We start from the raw sequence: 22,461 nt of genomic DNA on the forward strand, positions 1-22,461 counted from the left end.
TCAGATATAGGATCCTTCCGTCTCACTCGTTTGTTTTTTTTAGATGTGAAGAACTTTAGTAAACCAGAAAAAAAAAATCATTCGTCACACACGTGTGGTTATCCTATCACCTCCTAGTGGTTGTTCAAAGGCATGGTAGTGTCCACAGATGACACTGAGCCAGGATCATTCACTCACATCCTCTTTGCGTGGGCTGCTGTATGTGTGTGACAGCGTGATTCTTTTCATTCATTTTTTTACTCAAGTGTAGTGGTGAAATTATTTCTGTAATTGGTCCCTCGACAGAAAAACAACTTTGATTGTTGGTTTGTTTGAATCCATCGACTATGCCAAATGACATGTCTGTTTCAGTCTTTGAAATGAGTATTTGCTTCTTTTTGAATGATTGTATGTTGAATATCGTTGATATATTTTGATTTGAAGATGTCGCCCTGGGCTCTTGGAAATCTTGATGGAGATTTTTTTAAAACTATTTTCTGACATTTTGTTGACTAAACAATAAACGGATGAATTGGAAAAAAAAAAAAAATCAAATGACAATGGTAATGAGCGTAATAAGTGTTAAATCTTTGAAACCTTTTTTGTTAATTTTATGGGTTTGTAATTTCAGAATCAGAATAATTTTCCCAAGAGGTTTTGTGGAAAGAACTGTTATTTGGCAGTAATTGAACAAATAGATATTGCGTTCACTTACACTCTATGAATTGCTATTGTAACCTCGATAATCTTTGCTGTAGTCCATAGCTGGACAGCAGGGCTGGGCTATATGACAATATTTATCAGCAAAACGATATAAAAAAAAAAAAAAATGTCTATAGCCATGCTGAAAAACCAGCAGCTGAACTGTGTTCTGGCAATACTTCCATCATTTGGACAACGCTTTATGTTCTGATCCTTGCATGTTATGTTCATTTTGCACTAAAAGTTCTTAATAAATTGAGAAAATTCTTGGTACGTTTTATTTGACAAGTACTTAATTCCATGTATTTATTGAATTACAACATGCTTGTATATCGTTATCAAGATATGAAATCACCTATAACACGTTAGAAGATTTTGGCCAAATCGCCCAGCCCTACCGGTCAGTTTCTTATAATAAACAAATAATGAATGTATAAGGAAATTAATATTTTCCCTTTAATTAGTATCATATGTTCTAGTTATTTCCAGAAAACATCTTAGGAAATTATGCCCGTATAAACTGAAGTGTTTACTTTGATCAGGGTGAAAAGTGTACACAGGCCACAGGTGCATTTTGGTCACACCTTTAACTGGCAGGTCAGTGGTTTTTTAAACTATGCCAACCACTGTAACGAGTCGATAAGTATGCATGTCATGACCTAATTACAAACAAATGAAAACATGACAGTTTGAGTGGCTGTACATACCGTTTTATATAAATAAAGACTATCATACAGTAAGACAAATGCAGTCAGTTACATACAGAAAATAGAACCAAAACTCCTTTAGACAATGATGTGAATTACTATATGTGCCTAGTGCCTAGTTTAAACAAAAATAAAATACAACCTCTTGATTATGTCTACTCTCAGTGAATTAAATGAAGCATCCATATAAATAGTTTTTGTTTCTGTGGAAGCTCCCGCCAAGGAGAAATGGCTTACTTTAGTTTTTCTAAAACATCCCGTAAGTTTTTGTCCATATAGATTGGAACAAACATGATTCCTGTTGCAGTGACTTCATGAATGTAAAGTAGACCTGTAAATAATACAGCAAATAGCAAATAAAATCAAAAATAAACTAACTGTCATGGCCGTCAATACTTGTAGTACAATTATAAAGTTCTCTGTTTCTCTGTGCATGTGCTGTTTGTGTGTAGAGGCCATTGTACTTCCTTTTCTTTAAAACAGTCGACATAAGGAAGGCATGTTGTGAAACCTGTTGTGAAACCTGTAAAGTATTCAGGGTGTTAAAAAAAGTACTTTACCAATTTCTATACAAGGCAAATCCTTCAAAGCATGAAATCAATGAAACAGCATGCTGGTTTTCTCCATTTGATATAATGCAGTGACTTTGAGTGCATCTTTTATAAGCAGTCAATTTAACAGCATCTAAATACCAAGCATGTGTACCCTTAAATGTTGCACAAACTTTACCTCAATAAAAGTAGACTTGTTGACTGGGAAATGTTTAAAAGTTTAAGTGTTGGTCTTCAGTTGAAGTTTCGCTCTTATTTTAATCAAAATGTCACAAAAGTTTGTATCTTTCACAACCCCTTCGCATGATGTGGCATTCAAAATTTAAAATGCAGATCATCAGTAACCGTATGTTGAAAACCTTAAAATGCCTGTTTTGTCTTGCCCCTGATTAAACAATGATATTTTAAACATATATCACACCCTAGTTACATGTTGGAGTCGGCTTGTAATCTCACTACAACCATCTGCTCACAGAATGGAACAGGAGGCGCTGCGAATGGGCAGGTTGGCGGGCAGCTTGGCGTACTGATGTCTGAAGCTGTTTCTCTTGATGTTGATTAAAGGACCCGGGTTTTCCAGCACGTCCGCGGGCGGCGAAGACTCCGGCACTGTGTTTGCTTGGGGCACATCCAGCTTGGCCCCCTTGTTGTTCTTAGTCTTTTTGGCTTTCTCCTTCTCCTGGGGCTCGGTTGAAACGGCGGGGGTCTCGGTAGCGGCCTCTGGTGGGGGCAGGGTATCCAGGGGAAGGTCGCTGGGGCTTGGCTTTCGTTCAGCTTGCTCCTCGTTGCCAGGGATGTTGAGGTTGGATCCCATGCGTTTAGCATTGGTGCTTGTGGAACTAGTGCAGTTACAGATTAGTAGAGTTTCTCAGTGATTCACAAAAGACATAAATCATTGTCTTAAGTTATACAATCAAACATTTCTACATTTGGCCCCGGGGATGACAGTTGTAAAGACACTTGGATCTGAGATAGGGTTTATTCCTGCCCTACAATCATGTTTTCTTCAAACAAGCAAATGTATCTGTCCTCGGACTGAGGTTATTCTTTTTGTAACAGTGTGTGGCACCGTTGCACTTATGCATAGAAATATGGAAGTTCTTTGGTTGAGAAAATGTAGTGCAAAAGGAAAGGGCTGTCTGACGTCAAGGTAAAGCAGTGAAAATATTCTAAATACAGTAACTACTTTTCTCACCTGAAAACCAATGTATGTGGGTATCAAGTAGCGTTATTGATGGATTCAGGTACCAATTTTGACATTTTAGTGCAAAGCAACAGGCCGTCCTCACCCAGAAAACAACCATATAGGTTGATTGTACAAGCAGCTCCTAACAAGTCATATTTATGCTGTTAGACCATGACCTCTTGTGGCTGTATAACTTATTGCGGGAGCAAACAAGGAAGTAAGGGACCATTACTTATTTCAGGGGCCACCGGAGGAGTTTTGGGATCTTTAGCCAAAATAGACCTGACCCTCCCTTCTCCAGCAATACATTTTGGATGACCCTCCAAAATGATATGGAAAAAAGGGATGACTCTCCCCAACAATTTATTGATGTCTTCTGTACTGGTTTGCACTAGGCATACCAGACATACAGGTAGCCATTTTTTTTTACAGCCATGAGATACATGACTAAACCCCTGCATTCTCATCTTACACATCACACTCCTCTATGATGGTGTGGTGGCCATTTCAGTAGATTTGCTCACTAACATTGTTGTGGAAACACAATAAGCAGGGAAAATAAATGCACACTTCCTGCATTACTGCATTACTTCAAATACTAAGTTACTCCTCTAGTGAACTAGTATTCATATGAAATAAAACATTGAGACCATTCAGCAAAGCACACTGGGTAATAAATTCAACACTGGTTACTATGGACTCGTCACTAGGCTTCCTCAGTCATTGTATATTTTAACATATAGGTAAAGTTGCCGAAGCTGAACATTATCCAAAGCTCCATTTCTCAGACGAGCGTCAATTTGGGAGCTTGCATGCTACCACTCCTTCCTTCTCAAATGCCTTGAAAAGGCTGTCGTGTGTATATATATATATATATATATAACATCGGGACCGAAATAATATGAGAGTCGGGTATGGCTGCAGCCTGGAGACCTCCCGTCTCATGCCCTCCCGGCTTGGTGCAGTCCGCAAGCTTTGACTTTTCAAAATAAAAGCTTACGTCTGGTCCGTTATGTTTTCGTGTTTTGGATGTTTTTGAACTAAACAGTACGGCAATCATGCTAATAAATAAAATTATTTTTTCATCAGATGTCTTAGTTACAACATGATGGAGCTAGCAAAGCAGTTTTGTGTTTATATGTGTGAGTGGGATTTATTCAGTTTGGGAAATCCCACGGTCTCTAAAGCTACAGCTCAAATTGTCTGGCTGACTAAATAGGGAGGTACCCATCTGCTAGCGATAGGGGCCGAGACTGAGAGAGCTACATGGAGCTACATGGATAACTATGCACCAAACAAGCCACTTTGAAATGTTGCTGTTCTTATGAATACAAAAGTTGGGTGACCCTCCCCCCTAGCCAAAAAAAAATTGGATGACCCTCCCCTCAACAAAGAATAAAAAGACATGACCCTTCCCTATTTTCCTCCGGTGGGCCATTCCATAAATACCGAACGGTCCCTAAGGTGACATAGTATAAGAGCGACAAATTCTGTGTAAGGAAGTAGGTTGGGATGGTGGATTGGTCGAACAAACGCAGGACTTTCACTCAGGAAACAAAAGTCAACGATTAATTAACCGACTTTTACAGACCGTAGTCCGTGACGCAGGTACGTCCTCATTTTAGTAGTTTTATGCAACTCTTTTTGAGCCAATCTCTGACGATTTCCTAAACCTAAGTATTTTTGTTGTTTAAACTTAACTAGTTCCTTTTTACAGCTTTAACTACGTTTTAAAAACAGTGACAGTTACATTAAATAGAACCTTCTCATGATTAAAACTGGCACCGCGGCCACTGTCTATAAAGTAGATAAGTACCTCATACAACCCCACTTTAAAAGATCCAAACTATCCCTTTACTGGCAGAATCTTTTCTTGTTTTCTGAAAAAGAAGTCTGAAAGACTTGACATCAGACTTAACTTTTCGAAGTGCTGTTTTGTCTCACCCCATTTTGTTTTTGTGTTGCTTCAGTAACCCAACGTTTGCACGAACCCCTTCTGAGTGAACATTTCGTTTTTGCTGGTCAGCATGATTCCTTCAAATAAACAGAAGCACCTAATACAGCCTCTCAGTTTGCTTGCTGTCTGGTGCTGCAGGGGGCAATGAGTACAGCTCTGACTGAATCAACAGGGGGCATCCTGAGTCCACACTGTGTATAAAAGAAAAGGGGTTCTTTGGTGCTGACTGCTCTCCTTTTGTCTACTCACCCATTAGAGCTCTTGTCATCAGAGTCTTTCGGTTCGCTGCTGTAGCGCAGCTCTGCCGGGGTCTTGAACGATAGATCTCTCTTTCCTTTCAGCCAGTAGGTCTTCATGTAGCCTTTGCCCTGGGAGATGTTAGGAAGATAGTGTGTTGATCAGAAATATATGTTGGAAAGAAGATTTCATTTAAAATTCATCAATATTAAAACACTTCACTGTCTGGTCGCAAATATCTCAGACATGGCTCAAGAAAGTACTTTCAGATAAACTCCCAGCACATGCAGGTGTGCCACTTTTCAAATTATACACCTCATCTTGGAATAAAGTGCTTGAAGTATTACAGCTACAAAACCTGTCATGTAATGTATTAATCATAAGGTCCATCTCAATTAGTGGATGATGGATAAAAAAGCCATAATTTGCAGAAAGAAAATATTAGCAAAAGGTGTGTCTGTGATTTAATATATTAATCACTCACCTTCACAAAGATTTTGCCCCTCTCCTCAATGATAAAGGGCTCATGTTCCAGGTGGTCTTTGGTGGTCTGACTGATGTGTATCTGCATACCCTGCTCAGACAGAAGCACATACAGACAACTACTGCTAAAGCGGAGTATTGAAATTCAAGATCCATCTGTACTGAAACCTTTTTTTAAAGGGACGTGAAAACATTTAGCTTACTGAAATCTGAAATGAGAGTTCATTCAGGCTTTTCTTCCTTCGTGGGAGTGCACAGTATAGTGAAATTAAGCCTGCACAAACTGCCTCCCTTTTAATTTCTTTTCATCATAGAACAGATTCCCCACAAAACATGAAATTAACTTAAATTACTGTAAGTAATGGAAAGCAAATGAAGCGGTTTGTCTGTTGCATTAACTAAAAAGCAGCATGCACAAAGGCGTCATTAAACACAATAATGGGTTTCTATACTAATCTACATGAATTTGACTGAGGGAAATCATGAATTTTGTTGCAGTTATTTATACTATTGCCGTGGGTTATTTAGCACATTAAGCTGGGCGATGGGTTGTAAAATATGCTAGTGTGGTCACCACTCCATTGCTCTCCATCCTTGAGGCTGTGTTCACAGTGTCGCCAAACATGCAGTAGCGAGGCATCTTCAGACCCACCACGCCAGCCACCACCATACCTGAGTGAATACCTGAGAGAGAGAGAGAGATCATATATCCAAACATGAGCTGATATATTCATAAACTGCCTGAATGCTGAGCCAACTATTACTGTCCTATAACATGATGATCCTATATTTTGTGCAGGAGTGGTAGATTTGTTGATGTATACTCATATACCCACTCACTTATAACTCAACCATTGCTTCCCAGCCTTGACTGGAAAGATGTTGTGTTCTGCCCTTGGAAAAAGCAATGTTTTCTTCAAGAGTTAAGTATCAAGATTGGCAAGATTGGTGACCTGTCAAGGGACAAACCTCTAGCACAATGTGTGCTGGGATAGGCTCCAGCCTCCAATAAGCTGATCATAACAAATGGTTTACAGCTCCCCACTTTGTGTTTCGAACAGATCTCCGCTCTGAGTATTTGGATTATCTCGGATCTAATGCGGCATCATGACTTATTTTGATCAGTTACAGACCATAAGATCATAGTATTTGCCATTGGTTATGCAAATTGCTAGTAGTCAATAAGTTTTAACTTATTTAATGCTTCTTTAATTTAAAATATTTAGTCATAATTTACGCACCTCAATTTCAGCAGCCTGATGGCCTCAAGTCCTTAGGTACAATGATATGACTAAATCTTAAACACAGTTATTGATGTACAAATGATAAAAACATGACTCATATTGGAAAATATGTGGTTGGGGTGGCCGTCAGAACAGTGACCCCTTGTAACAGTAAGGAAACCGTGTCTTAAACTGTGGACTTTACCTGTGTACTTTACTTGGGTCCTCTGGTTGAGGGAAAATCTTTGACCCAAGATCTCAAGATTATATTTTTGGGTTTTTTTTGGTTAGTGGCTAAAAAGCCCAACCTGGACATGGTCTGAAGTACACGGTTCAAGACATTGAATCAGTGATGGGTGTCTGACCCCTGGGCTGTGACATCCTGATGCCAAAACCTAAAATAATCTGGTGTGTGTTATCATGGCCAAGCCACTAAAGATCCAGACAAGTGTACTGCTCACCAACTCTAATCTGGATGTTATCTCCAGTGGAGGGGTCTTTGAGGTGGTCGATGGAGCTCAACATGTCCAGTGCCATGTCGCAGATATGGTGCGCGTGAAAGGTGGTCTTGTTGGGCACGCCCGCCACCACCATGTAGGCATCACGAATCGTCTCCACCTGGACAGAAAGGAGTGGCAATTTCCACATTGTGATAAGAAACTGAATAGATCTTTGTGAATTGTTTTAATTGGACTGAGTGCCACTCCATAACCAAAGTCAATAATAATAGCAGACAGGAATTCAACTTTGTCTCTCAATGTATTTTCCAGAGGTGTGTGCACCTGACTTAAACACACCAGAATATTTTGTGTTTGTATAACGGTTAAAATCTGAGTTGTTATTCAAAAATAGTACATTTGTACTTTACAGTTAGATTGAGACAAGGTTTCACTTTGCTTTTAGTAAAGTTTGCATGCCCCACAGTGTTCCAAACACTGTTTCAGAAGTTTTCCCACCTTGATAAAAAAATAGGAAAATTCTGCTGAAATGTTATACTCCTGGAGGAAAATAGTCAAATGTAAAGAAAATCCTCAGCTTTTATTTTACATTCGGGGAAAAGAAAATCCTTAGTAGGCAAGAAAACTGATAAACACTTGTCAAAGATACAAAAAATACACAAAACCGTTGTAAGCAACTGAATCATATGCAGACACTTTAGGTTGTGCTGCTTTCACTGACCTTGTAGACGTTGTGCTTCTCGCTGAGAGTGTCGAAGACGATGTAGATCTCATTGAGCATGTCCACCACCTGCATGGGTGTGATGTGGATGCAGATCTCGTTAAACTTGACCACGTCGCTGAACAGGATGGTCACATCTGGGAAGACCTGGGATACAAACAAACATACATTTTGATAATCTCCTTCTGTGAGCAAACACCAGTCTACTCACCAGGTGGCAGAATGAGATGCTTGTGCTTAGCATAGGGTCACTCAGTCACAGGGAACTTAAGTCATCAATTAGATCAGTGGTTCCCAACCTTTTTGGCCAACTACCTATTCATTTGAACCATTTAGTCATATACTTTTAGCTATTTCAAGCATTTAGTCATTACTTTTAGCTAGGGCTGAACGATTTTGGGAAAAAATCAAATTGCGATTTTCCTGCCAGATATTGCGATTCGATTTGCGAAAAAAAAAGAATGTGTTGCTACATATTGCACCTGCTACGATCATGTTAAATAAAGTAATGAAACAAAAATGAAAGATCCACTGAAAATAGGCCATTTCTGTAAACAATCTGTGACATGTAGCATTATTCCAGCATTTATCTTAATGAAAAAACTGTAAATATGATAATAAAAAGACGAATAAAAAATGTCAACTCAAATGATACACCAAACATTCAACTAAATATTTCACATTTGATTAATCGTGGTCTTCACAATTGGCTAATTGCATTCTTTCAAATTGGGATTTCGATTTAAAAACGATTAATCGTTCAGCCCTACTTTTAGCTAACTATTTCAACAGTTTATCCATTACTTTTAACTTACAATTACAACTGTTTAGTCATTAATTTAACTATTAATTTCAACCATTTATTCACTACTTTCCACTAAATATTTCAACCCTTTATCCATTACTTTTAACAAACAATTACAACTGTTTAGTCATTACTTTTAGCTATTAATTTCAACCATTTATATATTAATTTTAGCTATTTCAACCATTTAATCTTTACTTTAAGCTACATCTTTAAACTGTGCTAGCTTGCTAACTAGTTTTTTAAGCACTCTTGCTTAACTGCAACATGTAGTGTTCAGTTGTTTCAGCTGATATATTCGTTTAATCAAACCATAATTACATTTCTTGTTTACTTAGTTGAGCTACTCTAAAATCTGTCCATGTACCCCCTGGCAACAGCAGGAGTACCCCCTGGTTGGTTTGTTATTGTTGTATTTTAGTGTGGATGGACATTCATTCTTGATTAGTTTGTGGTAATGTCACATGTTTTATAATTGGTAATTTATTTTATATGTTATACAACTGCTGCCATTTGCAAGACAATTGCTGCTATTTGTTCTGCTGAACATTTGCACAATAATCATTCTGCTGCTTTTATCTACCAACTGTTGACATAAATGCATGTCGTGGTTGTATTTGGTGTCTGTTTAAAGACGTGCCTGTTACAAACATACATGTTACAAACATACATGTTGGGTTGCATGTTTATATCCATGTTTTATCTGTTTTTATACATTTATTTCACAATTGGATTAGGATAAAAGCAGTTTGGTACTGCTGTCTACCCCTCGTGTACGGTCTAAAATGTCAATAAAATTGACCTTTACCTTAACGTCTGCCTTTAACATCTTTAGACCGTGTTAGAAATAATTCTCCCTTTTTTCTCACTCCTCTTGAACAGCTGCTGCAGTTGAAGCCAAACATTGTTCTTCTGTTGGTCACAAACATATTTTGCTTGTGAGAAAATGGCAGTTCCATTTCACGAGGAGTTCACTTCCAAGCTAAGAGCACTGTTGCGTGGCTGACCCCTGACCTCAATGTGCAGTGGGTCGATAGAAAAAAAATAAATAAATAAGTACTTGAAATGCCAAACGTGTGCTTCCTTTGGGTAAAGTCTGTGTTATGATCACAGCAACATATTACTAGGATTGCAGCGAAACATCCATGGCCTCAGTGTTGGAGCCAAAATTATGATTTCGATATTAACTTTTATTTTGATGAATTGTGCATAAATGTGTTGATATTGAGAGTGAACTAGACTGATTATAAACTTATAAACTTTTTTTTTTTAATATTATTTTTTGCTCTGCTTTCAATCATTGTACCCCATCTGGTAAGGACAGGTCATTATTTGCTTGTGGAAAAGAAGAAAACGTATCAATATGAAGTTTGAATGATAATGGAAAATAAATGTGACAAATGAAAGAGATCAGTGGATTCTGAGACTTGTTATAGCGCATCGACCAAGGCACATTCCAAAGGACAAGAAAGGATCAAATACGTTATATTATAAGCAGCATTGCCTTGTACCTGGCATGTCTCCAGAGCAGTGATCCCTTTCCTGAGACGGTCGGCCACAGCTTTAGGGATCATGGCGTACAGCAAAGAATCTCCTCTCTTCTTCTCTTCGTCCAGCTTTTTGATGATTTCCTGCAGCTGGGCATATTTTTGTTGCTCCTAGAGGATCAGAAATGGGACAAAAGAGTCTACAGTTACAGTCTCACCTCTCTGAAAGCTCAAAAATCCCTCTTTGCCTTCTCTAATCCTCCTAATCTCTCCTGCATGACTGAAGTGGATTTAATAGTTGAAATCAATGCGGGAGCAGGGGTTTTGCCTGGGCTCACTTGGTCAGGCTGCTTCATGGAGATTGCTGGTAGTTCTTACATTTTGTGCACTCAGCGTATCATATATTATGACTTCTGCTTTGACTCATATAGTCTTATTTCAGTACATTTAATAGACGATATGAACCACCTCAAACTGCCCACCCTGGTCTGTGATTTTGTACAATTGAGTTCCCCGGTTGAAACCTGCTTTGTCAGTATGATGCTCTCTCCCTGCAGACTCGGGATTCAGCGATTTTTCATCACCTGGTCGAGGGCCAGCTGCAGCTCAGCCGATTGTTGTGTCCCGGCCAAAATCAGCTCTCTGCTGGAGTCATGCAGATTCAGATCATTCACGTACACGCCCATCTTTATCATGTCCTCCACTGTCTCTATACTGCAAGAATAAGGAGGAGAAATGAAGACACAAAGTGTAAAAAGAAAAAGGAAAGCAAGACAATGTAAATTCATTCACTGAATTGGCATGGATAAATCCAATCTCTAAAATTAGATACGATTTTGGGGGGGGAATGCAACACTAATTTCAGTGAAACTATTTAATATTGAATAAAGAGGCTGGCAACACACCACTGCACGTCAATATTTCTTTCTGCAATGGGTTATGAAGTTTAAATAAAAACCACCCTGGGTTTCCAATACTACATTCCGATAGGTTAACACACTGATCTACTGTACCTGGGCACTGTGCAACTGTCTTTTAATTATCTTAATTCTCAAATAAAGGCCAATATATAAAAAATGTCAAATAGTTGTGGGTTGCTGTCCGTACAAAACAACTAAAGGCTTGTCCTAAATATAGGCTGGGAAAAAAAAGAAAATGACCTGTACTCTAATGGCTCACATTATAAATTCAGCATATTCCACCAATGTATATCCACAGCATTAATGTCATCAGTACAACAATATACGGCCGTCATGCCATACGCACTACTCTGCAACGCTTGAGTTTCTCTCAACCGAAATATTGATCTCACGGTCCGCTTAATTCCGATTATTATACGTTACTAATGTTTTCTCAATCAAGCAATTGAGCTGTTGTTAATGAAGCCTAACACTTGCACAACAAAAGCCTGCGAGGGAAGGAAAGAGAATAGGCCCCCTGACTTGCTGAATATGTGTGGGTGTGAAAGAGATGGGTAAAGTGTTGAGTTAGTGTTGACCGCAAACAGCTGAGTAAAACTGGATCAGAAAACAGGAAGCATTCTTACTGAAATATCAAAATATATTTATGAAGTTATATTATGGTCTTACATGGGTGTCCCCAAGAAGATGAGGGAGTCCCACGGGGGGACATACTTCATCTGGCCCTTCAGGTGGAGAGGCTTCTTTGGAGGCTCCCGCATGTCTTCAAAGATGGTCTCACTACACTTTCCTGAGAAGAACCATGAGGGACATGTCAACAGGACTGTGGCAATTAAAAACATGCTGGAAAGAAACAAAATAAACTCTGACCGGTGATCGTCTGGAACGCCAGCAGTTCAATATCTTCCCCTCCAGAGTTTGTAGAGCTGTTGTATTGGGTGAGAGAGCTGCTGTACTCTTGGTCCGTGCCCTTCATCTCCTCCACCGCCTTCGGCTCTGACGAGGGCAGAGGAGCAGAAACAGTGAGAGGATGCATGACTCAATGAACCTGGTTGGGAAGCGAGTTAACAAGGGCATAAATGTGTGAAGACGGGGCGGTGAATTCCAATAACACAGTCAGGCAATGGCTAGTCTCGCATTGCCAGACCTTCCTCCACAGCACTGCGGAGGAGGGTCTGGCTAGTCCACACAGCATTCTGGGATGGGAGAAAAATCTGCTCTGGTTTATTGGCATTTCTTTAAACCAATCACAATCGTCATGGGCGGAACTAAGCGCCGGAAAGGGGCACAGTGCCGCTGCAAAATAGCCTCGGGATGGAACTTGTTTTGGTGGATCATGTACGTTCAAAGGTTGTTTTAGTCGTGCAACAGAAAACTCAGATTGGACAGATAGTCTAGCTAGCTGTCTGGATTTACCCTGCAGAGATCTGAGGAGCAGTTAACCATAGTCCTCAGAAATCGACCGGAGTTTAAAATTCCAACACAAAGAAAGTGGAAGGTAACGGACATCCGGCCGAGAAGAGTGACATCCGGCCGAATTTCCGGCGGCATCGGAGCAATCCCGGAAGTGGAATGTCGTAGATATAGCCTAGGCAATGGCAGAATGGTTATGTTCAACATGAGAACTGGATTTTCCCTACCATTATTATAAGGCTTAGGCGCAGCACGCAAGCCGTTTTGAGCAGCACCTATAGCCAAATGGATGAAAAAATTAGAGCAAAAAAATGTTACTGTACAATTATTTGTGATTAACAATATCATTATCTCTTTCAGTCAAATTTAAAAAGATTGATTTATTTATTTATTTATTTATTACTTTTTAAACAGATTAAAGTTTTGAATGAATCCTAGGAGATCTTTTGGTTATATTACTCTCATGTGACCCAGATAATGTATCGTTTTGCCCAACGAGGCATTTTTGAAGCAGAAAGAAATGGTCATCACTATTCTCAAAACTACATGGCACAATTAGTCATCACTGCCAATCACGACCAATAATCACTTATATAATTACAAATGAATCAATGTGAGTATCAAAACTAACTAAATAACTTGATTAATGAGTCAGATCTAATGATTGTAGTTGGTCCCCAGTGGATGTCTTTAGCAAGTTTTGTCTTTAATTTTCTGCTCTAGCTTTTTCAACATTTTAGACACAGATATGGTAATAATAATGGTCCAAAATAATGTGAAATTGCCCATTTTTTTATTGAAAAATGTAACATTTTATTGAGGTAGGACCCCTATACCCCCACCAAATACGTGCACCTCTGTCTTAGGGAAAACACTGTGAGAATATATTACAAATTCATCACCTTGTTGTAAATTCTGTTGGATTCTAGATGGTTATGTTTTGGATAGTATCCATTATGTTTCATTCTGACACATTAACATCAAGAGAAACATTGATATTGTCATTTCCTCTTGAAATAACAACACCCTTAGCAATATGCAACAAATTAATCTTCCTGTTTTATTTCTCATTATTTCCTATTTTAGTTTGACATTCACCAAGCTGCAGGCTGTTTGGTGTGCTACTGATTCATAACACTGTGTATTTAAATATAGTTTATGTGCTTGGAGGATGCAGTGCAATTGGTTTGGCTCTTCAATCCATTTAATATTTATTTCCAACTGAATATATTATAAATATTTTATTTTGCTCTGTCCAGATGACTTGATGGACATTTTGTGATCCCATCTATTGGAAATGAACCCTTTTGTTATACATAATACATTTGAAATGATTGAAATGGAGAGACTGGTACCTCGTTCTTCTTCCCTCTTTGCTTTCTCGTTCTCTTCCTTCTCCTCTGGCTCCTCCTTGTTCAGTTTGGGGATGTTGACCTTCTGCTTGCTCTCCACCACCGCTTTAGACAGCAGTTCAAACACATTGTTCAAATGGGTGTAAATCTGATGAGAGACAGCAGAAAGATCGGTGTGGCTCAGTAAGTCAGCAAGGCAGTAATTTAAGTCACATGAGCAGTTTAGTTTTGACAAATACGACAGGAAAAATGAGACGCGTCCCTCTGAACTCACATTATCCCAGCTGAACTCCAGCATGGGTCTGATCAGAGTGAACTCCTCGTTGACTTTCTTGCCCTGGAGGTCAGAGAAGACCTCTTTGAGGCCGTCACCGATGCGGTACATAGTCATGTCGCGGCGGAAGATGACGCTGAAGGGGAACATGTCAAAGAAGATACCTCGCTTCATTGGCAGCTTCTCGTAGCTCGGCGCCGTCTTCTGCTGGGGCATGCGGTGTTTGAAGGCGGCGTTATCAAAGTTCATCTTATAAACCTGGATGAGCAGTATCAAGTTCAAGTTGATTAAACATTTGAGATTTGAAGTCAGTTAGTGTGTTTTTGTGGTGGTTTGAACAACAAAAAATACAATTTGAAATATTTTTTTTAACTGCAGTCGATAAACCAAAATCATGTATGTAATGAAGTAGCTTGTTTTTATATATATATAGTTTTGAGCTTAAAATCTTTTAAAAAGCCTATGTGTATAATTTCCAAACCTATCTCTGTGAGAAAATATCCTCAAATTATTTTCTGTTCTTTCTTTCTTTCTGGAAAGAGTTCTCATCTATCTCTTCCATGCACTTGTGACATTAAAAAAAACCTTTGTGTTGGCTTGTTACAGGCAGCTTTTCTCATCAGAACAAGTTACTGTAGCTGAAAGCTATTGCCAAATTAAGATTTTTGGCTAATCAGAGTGACAAACTTGGCTTTCATACTACACACAGATACACTCAGTATCATACAGTTGAATCAACACCTCTCTAAAACAGTTTCACCATTTTACTAACTTGTACTTTTGTTACTTTTAACATTTTATCAAGCTCTCCTCCATGAATGTTGTATTTTGTCGCATTGCTTATTGCTGTTTTGCATGTGTCAAACATGGCTATAATCTGTGTTGCTTACATGGTTACATGCAGGGTGCGATTTGCCAGGGTGGAATGCATGGGATTTCCCCTTTTCTGGTCTACATATTTTTAACAAAATGTACCCCCCCCCCCCCTCAAAGTGATCAATGCTACTTCACCAATAGACCGTTATATAACTAAAACAATATTTTAAACTAAGTAAAGCGCTGTAACGTGAACATCGTCTATCCTGTGATAGAACGATAAAATCCGAGCAGCAGTTGCTGGTTGTATTTAGCTGCTACAGGGCTCCGTGACGCCGGCCACCATCGGCAGTTGTTTAGCTGCCAATAGGTGACTGTGAGCCGTATACAGGCACCGCCAGATGACGGTCCTTTCAGGGGCCGTGGTAGTTGAGTTTAGCCAGAAAAAGTTAGCATCACGTGGCAATGACCGTTAAGTTTAGGCACCAAAACAACAATTTAAGTTTAGGAAAAAGATTGTGGTTTGGAATAAAACACTCCCGAGGAACGAACAAGCGTTTCCTGGTTGAAAGTATTTTGATTTCGCCGCGAAGTGAACTCTGCTCTCCGGCTTGAAAGCGCTGTGTTTTCCATTGAATATCCATGGTATTGCAAGGGGGATTTAATTCTTGCATGTTTTGTTTCGTAGTGCATGATCACCCACCCCCACCCTTTACAAATCACACCCTGGTTACATGTACTGATTGTGAATATTGTTCTAAAGTTGTGCTGCTTCCTGTTGCTATGCATGGGTTCTGCACTGTGTTGAGAAAGCTTATTTTGTTGCTGTTGCTGTGTTTGTTGGGTAGTGAAGGGCTCGCTGGTTATTTCAGGACTCCACACTGACTTTTTGCTCAGGGGAAAAAAAACCTCTTTAACAAAAGGGGTGACATTGATGTTAGCTGGTGCTAGACAGTAGAGATAATTGAGGGTGAACATTTCACATTTGTTTTATGAGTTTACCCAGAGTCCCATCCCAATGAACACTTATCTCCATCCAATAAACACTTGCTGTCAGAGTGTAAATAAGAACTCCGGTGATGGAATGATTTCCATGCTGATAGAACTGACACGGGGTCAAGGTGAGACGCTCGGCAGCTAAACTGACACATGACCTAAGCCCGAGTACATACCACATACGTCATTTTCTCGGTTTCCTCTTTAGACAGGATTTCCACTTCGATATCTGTGTTGTAGAATTGGCGTCCCACTTGAGAGAGCTGCCCTGCAGGAGACAATTACACATACTGGTCATTCAATCAAAATGGGCTTGTGTAAGCTTAACTTCAGAGCAAACTAAGGAGTCACTGTTTCATTGTGAACGAATGACTTAGCCTGGATTGATTGACCTTGCCTGACGGCATAGTGGAGCATCATGTGTTTTACTTTTCACCACAGTTTTGTACACAAAGCTCATCGCTTTCAGGTTTTCTCCCTTCACTAAAAATACAATTGTTTTTGAAGGAGGAGGTAGGAAATTATACTAATTTATACTAACTAATAGATTTTTCTTGATCTGATATTCACCTGATATTTAATACATTTAATTAAAACAATCGAAACGAATATGATCAGCTCAAAACTTACAGTTCATCATGCCTTGTATGGCTTGTACTACAGTTTACATTTAATTTGCATTAGTACTGCAGACTATTTACGAAATCCCACTCCAGAAGAAATGTCCCAACCTTCAGTTCACTACAGTATGAAAATAAATGTGCAGAGACTTGGAAATTAAATGTAATGTCCACACACAGTGAACATAAGTTTGCTTTTATGTTATCAAAGTTAAATTGTCTTTATGTGGTAATGCAGCTGAAAGTTCAGAAAATACTGATATGGGCCTTTTAATAGTGTGTGTTGTGTCTGTGTTGAAAAGTAACAGTGTCATGTACAATGGACAAGCTAAATAACACTAATTGTTTAGTCATTAAGCACGTTCAGGTTCCTGAAGCTAGAGCATCCCCAGCATGCAACAGGCAGAAACCCACATAGACACTGGTTGGAGATCTACACTACAGAGAGGTCTTGGGGTTGGGGATCAAACCCAGTTTCCTGTCACTGTGGTAAAGTGTACACCCAGTGTTTCCCCCGCTGTGGCTCCTGTTACCTTTGACGAACTGAGTGAAGCCCTTGCGGGTGCTGCGGTAGTGCAGCGTGAGGCTCGTCTCGCACTCCTCCTCCACGCAGAAGCTCGGCGGCTGCACTTTGGGGAAGGAGAAGCGAAAGTACTCGTGCAGATTGTCCAGCTCATTGATGAAGTCGCGCACATTTCGCCCCAAAACCTAGAACAGATGGAAAATATTTGAATTAATTGTAAACAAGAACTGTGGTTTATATATTATGAATGATATTTCATTATTAAGTAATTTTTCATGTTGTCAGAATACTTGGTAGTTAGAATCTATTTAAACGTCTCTTTGGTGCCAACTTAGCAGTCATTTGCTCTTGTTTTTCTTCCCACAATGCAAAGATACTGATACTGTAGTGTATAAACGGCGATGGACTTGTGTTAATTTTGAATGAATGAATGTGATCTTTGTTGCCTATTAGGGAAATTCATTGGCATACATTTGTTTGGAATTTATGCTTTTTTAATATTTCCTTGTGACCACCAGGGACGGAGCAGAGGAGGTGCCTTCTGGGTCTCCAGACCCAAATGTTTTCTTTAAAAGCCCCAAACTTTTAGGGTTTTAAAATAACTTCAACTTTGTGGCATTTCCACTCAGTCTCTCTGACTGGACCAGAAAATCAATGGAGCATAAGTTCTATTACTAGGGAAATCATTTTGTAAACACTGCTCCAGTAATGTATAAGATAAAAATAGGTTTGGATTAGTAATGCTGTTTACGCCAAATTCCCACACTGCCTATGTTATGTAGCTTTACCACAACTGACATTTTTTGAATGAAAATCCTTAACATTTATGTTCTGATTTCAAAATGATGTAGACAGTTGGTTGAACATTTAGATATATAGGCTTTACCAGATGATTTTTTTTTTCCATGGCAACTATCCCAAATGGTACAGATTTTTAGGCATTCTATTATCAAATGGCTTGACAAATAAGGCATATAGCTTACCTAAATGGGGAAAAGAATAGGGAGCATGCCCCCCGACATCCTCTAGGTTTTGGCTGAGCCCCTATTAAGCGCTCATGCTAACTACACAATTCCCAAGATTTAAGGTTCACGAAGCTGCTTCCAAATACAGGCTTATTCCATTGATTCAGAAATATGAAACATAGTGCATCACCTGCCAAGTGTCAGAGACCAGAAGAGCAGGGTATGTTTGGTATATTTAGTCACTAATGTATTATCAGTCAGTGATATTGGAGCGTAGAAGGAGGACGTGCATTTGGGAGGGGAGGGGGGGCATCACTATATCACCTTTAGGATCCGCTCATATCCGTAGTTTCCAATCCTCTTGACCATGTAGACCCCGAAGGCGTACATCAGCTCATCATGGGTCTTTCCCAGAACCTCGCCTGCTGCCTTTGCCAACCGCAGAATCAGGTTGTCACTGTCAAGTAGAAGGAAAGTAATGAATTCATTTTCGTTTTGACCTATTCTTGCTTAGCTGCTATTTGTCCCAAAGGGGTTTTATGAGAAAGTAGCTTCTCAGTAAGAAAAAAGGCAAGACAGCTTCATTTATATAGCACATTTCAGCAAGAAAGCTATTTAAAGTGCTTTACACAAAACGTTAATGTAGAACAGTAGAGACATGACCAAACTTGGAATCAAAATCAAAGGCAGGAGAGGGCCCAACATCAAAAAGTATCTCAGTAGTCAAAACAATAATTGAACAATACGAACGTATAATTATTGCAGCACTATGCTAAATAGTCTTACACTGTACAGCTGTTTATGACATTGTGTCCACCGTGTTAAAGTGCATCGTCATAGTTACCCACATCAACAATCACAAGTCGGCAATTAAGCTACAGACTTAAAAGCTTAGGCCCATAAATAGAGTATGTCAACCAAAGAATTAATATTTCCTGAATGGCAGATTCATATATATAAATATTTCTTTTTACATTTTGTGTTGCACTTGAATTGAGCAATGGCCTAAGCCAGAGATCTTCAACAAGGGGTCCGGGGCCCCTAGGGGGTCCTCAGAGTTACTGCAGGGGGGCCATCAAATTATGAATTTTTTGAAAGTTTTTCATTACAGAAAAATACTTCACACATCTATAACGTGAGACTGGTGCATCGGAGTAAGTCAAAAGTTGCAAAGAAATCCCTGCACACTTTCTAACTTGCAAAAAATAAATGTAATGGTAGGCAACGTTTCGGTACTAGACCATCATCAGGCATAATTATTGAAGGGAGTTTCTTTGTTTGTTTTTTTTCAAAAATGAAAATGTCTTATTAACATGAATCCAACAAATTAATGGCAAATATATGAATCAGCCTATTTGTGAAAAAAACACATTGATGATAGGCTTATTGGCCAATAGACGAGGAAATCACTAAGGTAGCCAGCCACAGATACAGTTCATCCTAAGGAGTCACTGTGCCACATGTATGTTTAACACTAAAACTTGATTTATAAAATCATACCAACAATTATTTTAATAGCTTAGTATTCTATGCACTAAAAAGGTATGTATAAAGGCTTTAGGCCGCCCACATGTTATTGTAGGCACAGTTTAATATGCAACTTCATTTTATACAATATGAAGTAGGGGGTCCCTGCTCCGTGACTATCTTCAAATACTTTGAAGACCCCTGGTCTAAGCATTACAAGGTTGCTGTGCTATTATACTTGCATGACAGTTTATGACATACACAGTTTATTGCTGTCAAGCACTGAAAACCACAGTAGTATTCACCAAGGTATGATGGGGAAACATGATTTGCAAAAACAACAACCTACTTGTACATCTGATGTCGGACAAACTTGAGGTGGGGTATCTCTGCTCGGTTCTCGATCAATCTCCACACATCTTCTCCATACGATTCGTTTATGTAATCGTTCACTGCTTCTAAGTACAGGCCGTACATCTTAAGAGGGTTAGAGACCTCCAGGTTGATACTGAAGTTAACTGCTTAGCTAAGGAGAAATGACATGCAGGATCCTAAATAAGGGTTGGACTCTTCTTTGTGCGGGTCAGCAATTTAAAATATCACTGTGGATTAAAAAAAAAATCTTTAGAGGACAGACCTCTGGCACTCGTTACATTAAAATAGGACATTTTGCTTAAGTGTAAAGATTTATTTCAGTGCAAAAAAGATAATGTTAAGGCATAATGTTCTATCCACCTGCAGGCATGGAAGGAAAGAAGGAAATATGCTCTGTGTCACACACAACTTCATGAAACCTAAGGTAACCTGCTCAGCAGCTACATCTAAGAAAAGGCCAAGATTCTCAATAAGGGAAGTAGAGCTGCAAAGATTAACCAATAGTTGTCAACTATTAAATTAATCGCCAACTATTTTGATAATCGATTAATCGGTTTGGGTCAATTTCTATTAATTCATTAAAAATTCTCTGATTCCAGCATGTAAAATGTGAATATTTTCTTGTTGCTTCACTCCTCTGGGACAGTAAACTGAATAATTAAGTTGCGGACAGAAAACGACATTTGAGGATGTTATCTTGGGCTTTGAGAAACACTGATCGGCATTTTTCACCATTTTCTGACACATTATAGACCAAACAACTAATCGATTAATCGAGAAAACAATAGATGAAAATAGTCGTTAGTTGCAGCAGTAAAGGGAAGTATTTTAGCTGTGACTCTTCCTGTGTCTGATGCTGCTTTGTTCTACACTCACTGTAAAATGTCACCACTGGCGCAAATACAAGGAAACATCACAGGGAAATCAAGCAGCCTGTGATGCTTTCATCCCATCCGTTAGCGACAGTAAAACACATAAAATAAAACCAAAAAAGGTAAATAAATAAAAGGAATGTGAAGGGGAAGAGAAGTCTCTTTACCTGCAGTCCCTCAGTGCTGTGGTATCCTGTTCTCCAACTGTGGCAGCCAGCAGCCACAGCATCGCTCCCTGCTGAGAGTTTCCACCTGCAGCTGACATGTGCGCTCTCCCCTGACACTTACTTGTCAGGTCAATAGGTGACCCAAAATAGCTGCAAAGAGGCATGTTTGTGGCAGGTAGCAAAAAGACTTGTTTAAGACTCAGCTGCGTGAACTGGCAAACATACTGGGTCTAATTTGTAATGCATTTGTATGGAGATGAAGTCTGTGGGTGGCTGTTACTGTATATGGGAATCCCTTTAAAATAAGACATTTAGTTTCTGTGTTATGTAAACCGGAGCCCACAATGTGAGGCTCGTTATCTGAAATTAGCCTGTACTCTTTTGCAACAACTCATTAGAGCTACCAGGTTTCTTGGCTAATTACTTCAAATTTGCATAATTACAGTCAGGTGCACATTAATCTGACGGGCATTGTGTTGAGATTGGCATTTAAAAGGTTTTGTATTGTTTGTGAAGTGAAGCGGAAGAAATCCTTTCAAAACATTCAGGCCTCCTGTTAAGGCGGCCATTACCTGCCGCTGATCAGTGAAGATTGATATGTGACAAATATTTGTGTTTTGACCTGCATACGCTACTTTTAATTTTTGAAAAGAATGGTCTGTCTTCATAAAACCAGGCATATGTGGTAAAACAAGAGCAACACGTGACTGTGTCTAAGTGAGGTGACATTTATGCAGAGCACCTGCAGATTCAAGGTTATTGCTCAACCACTTTTTTTCACCATGTTCACTAGGGGGCACTGGTACAACACCTTTTGATTTATTTATGGTTTATCCACTGCTTCTGCTGTTAGAAATTAGCTTGAAAAAGAAATGTGTGACTCTGGCCTTTTGTTAAATCCAGACAAGAAAGATCAGACACTCTGTTATTTTATGACATTCGTGGCCTTTTATATCTGCCCTGTTACAAAACATACATACCTGATTCAAATAATAATTTTCTTCATCAGAAGAGCAGATTTGGTCTCCACTTTTTTATATTTAAATTCTGATCTTGAAGGTTAGGGGGCTCACACCTATCATGTAGAGGTCTAATTATGAAAACACTGTCAGTCAGAATTAATCTTTCCAGCCACCACTTTCCTCCCCACACCGACAGTCCTCCAAAAAACCCAGAGGTGAGCTGACAGCTAGCCTGTAATACCC

The 22,461-nt window shown here is 39.2% G+C and overlaps 1 protein-coding gene across 2 annotated transcripts; it reads right to left on the reverse strand.

The window, feature by feature from the left end:
- Positions 1 to 1,373: 1,373 nt before the first annotated feature.
- On the reverse strand, positions 1,374 to 21,903 carry LOC116049087 (soluble guanylate cyclase 88E-like). 2 transcript variants are annotated; one of them, XM_036006137.1, is made up of 17 exons: positions 21,257 to 21,903; positions 20,192 to 20,368; positions 18,700 to 18,832; positions 17,421 to 17,595; positions 16,444 to 16,535; positions 14,456 to 14,713; positions 14,185 to 14,329; positions 12,287 to 12,412; positions 12,086 to 12,206; positions 11,081 to 11,210; positions 10,521 to 10,667; positions 8,205 to 8,351; positions 7,487 to 7,643; positions 6,377 to 6,486; positions 5,804 to 5,893; positions 5,332 to 5,450; positions 1,374 to 2,778 (listed from the first exon to the last, which is right to left on the reverse strand). In XM_036006137.1, the coding sequence occupies exons 2-17, from the start codon at positions 20,317 to 20,319 to the stop codon at positions 2,409 to 2,411; spliced, it is 2,448 nt and encodes an 815-aa protein (XP_035862030.1). In that variant the 5' UTR covers positions 20,320 to 20,368; positions 21,257 to 21,903; the 3' UTR covers positions 1,374 to 2,408. The 2 variants fall into 2 exon arrangements, with proteins under 2 accessions (XP_035862030.1, XP_031154325.1); XM_031298465.2 differs by having other exon boundaries at positions 20,192 to 20,444.
- Positions 21,904 to 22,461: the final 558 nt, after the last annotated feature.

This window comes from Sander lucioperca, chromosome 10, assembly GCF_008315115.2.
Source record: "Sander lucioperca isolate FBNREF2018 chromosome 10, SLUC_FBN_1.2, whole genome shotgun sequence".
Lineage (NCBI taxonomy): Eukaryota > Metazoa > Chordata > Actinopteri > Perciformes > Percidae > Sander > Sander lucioperca.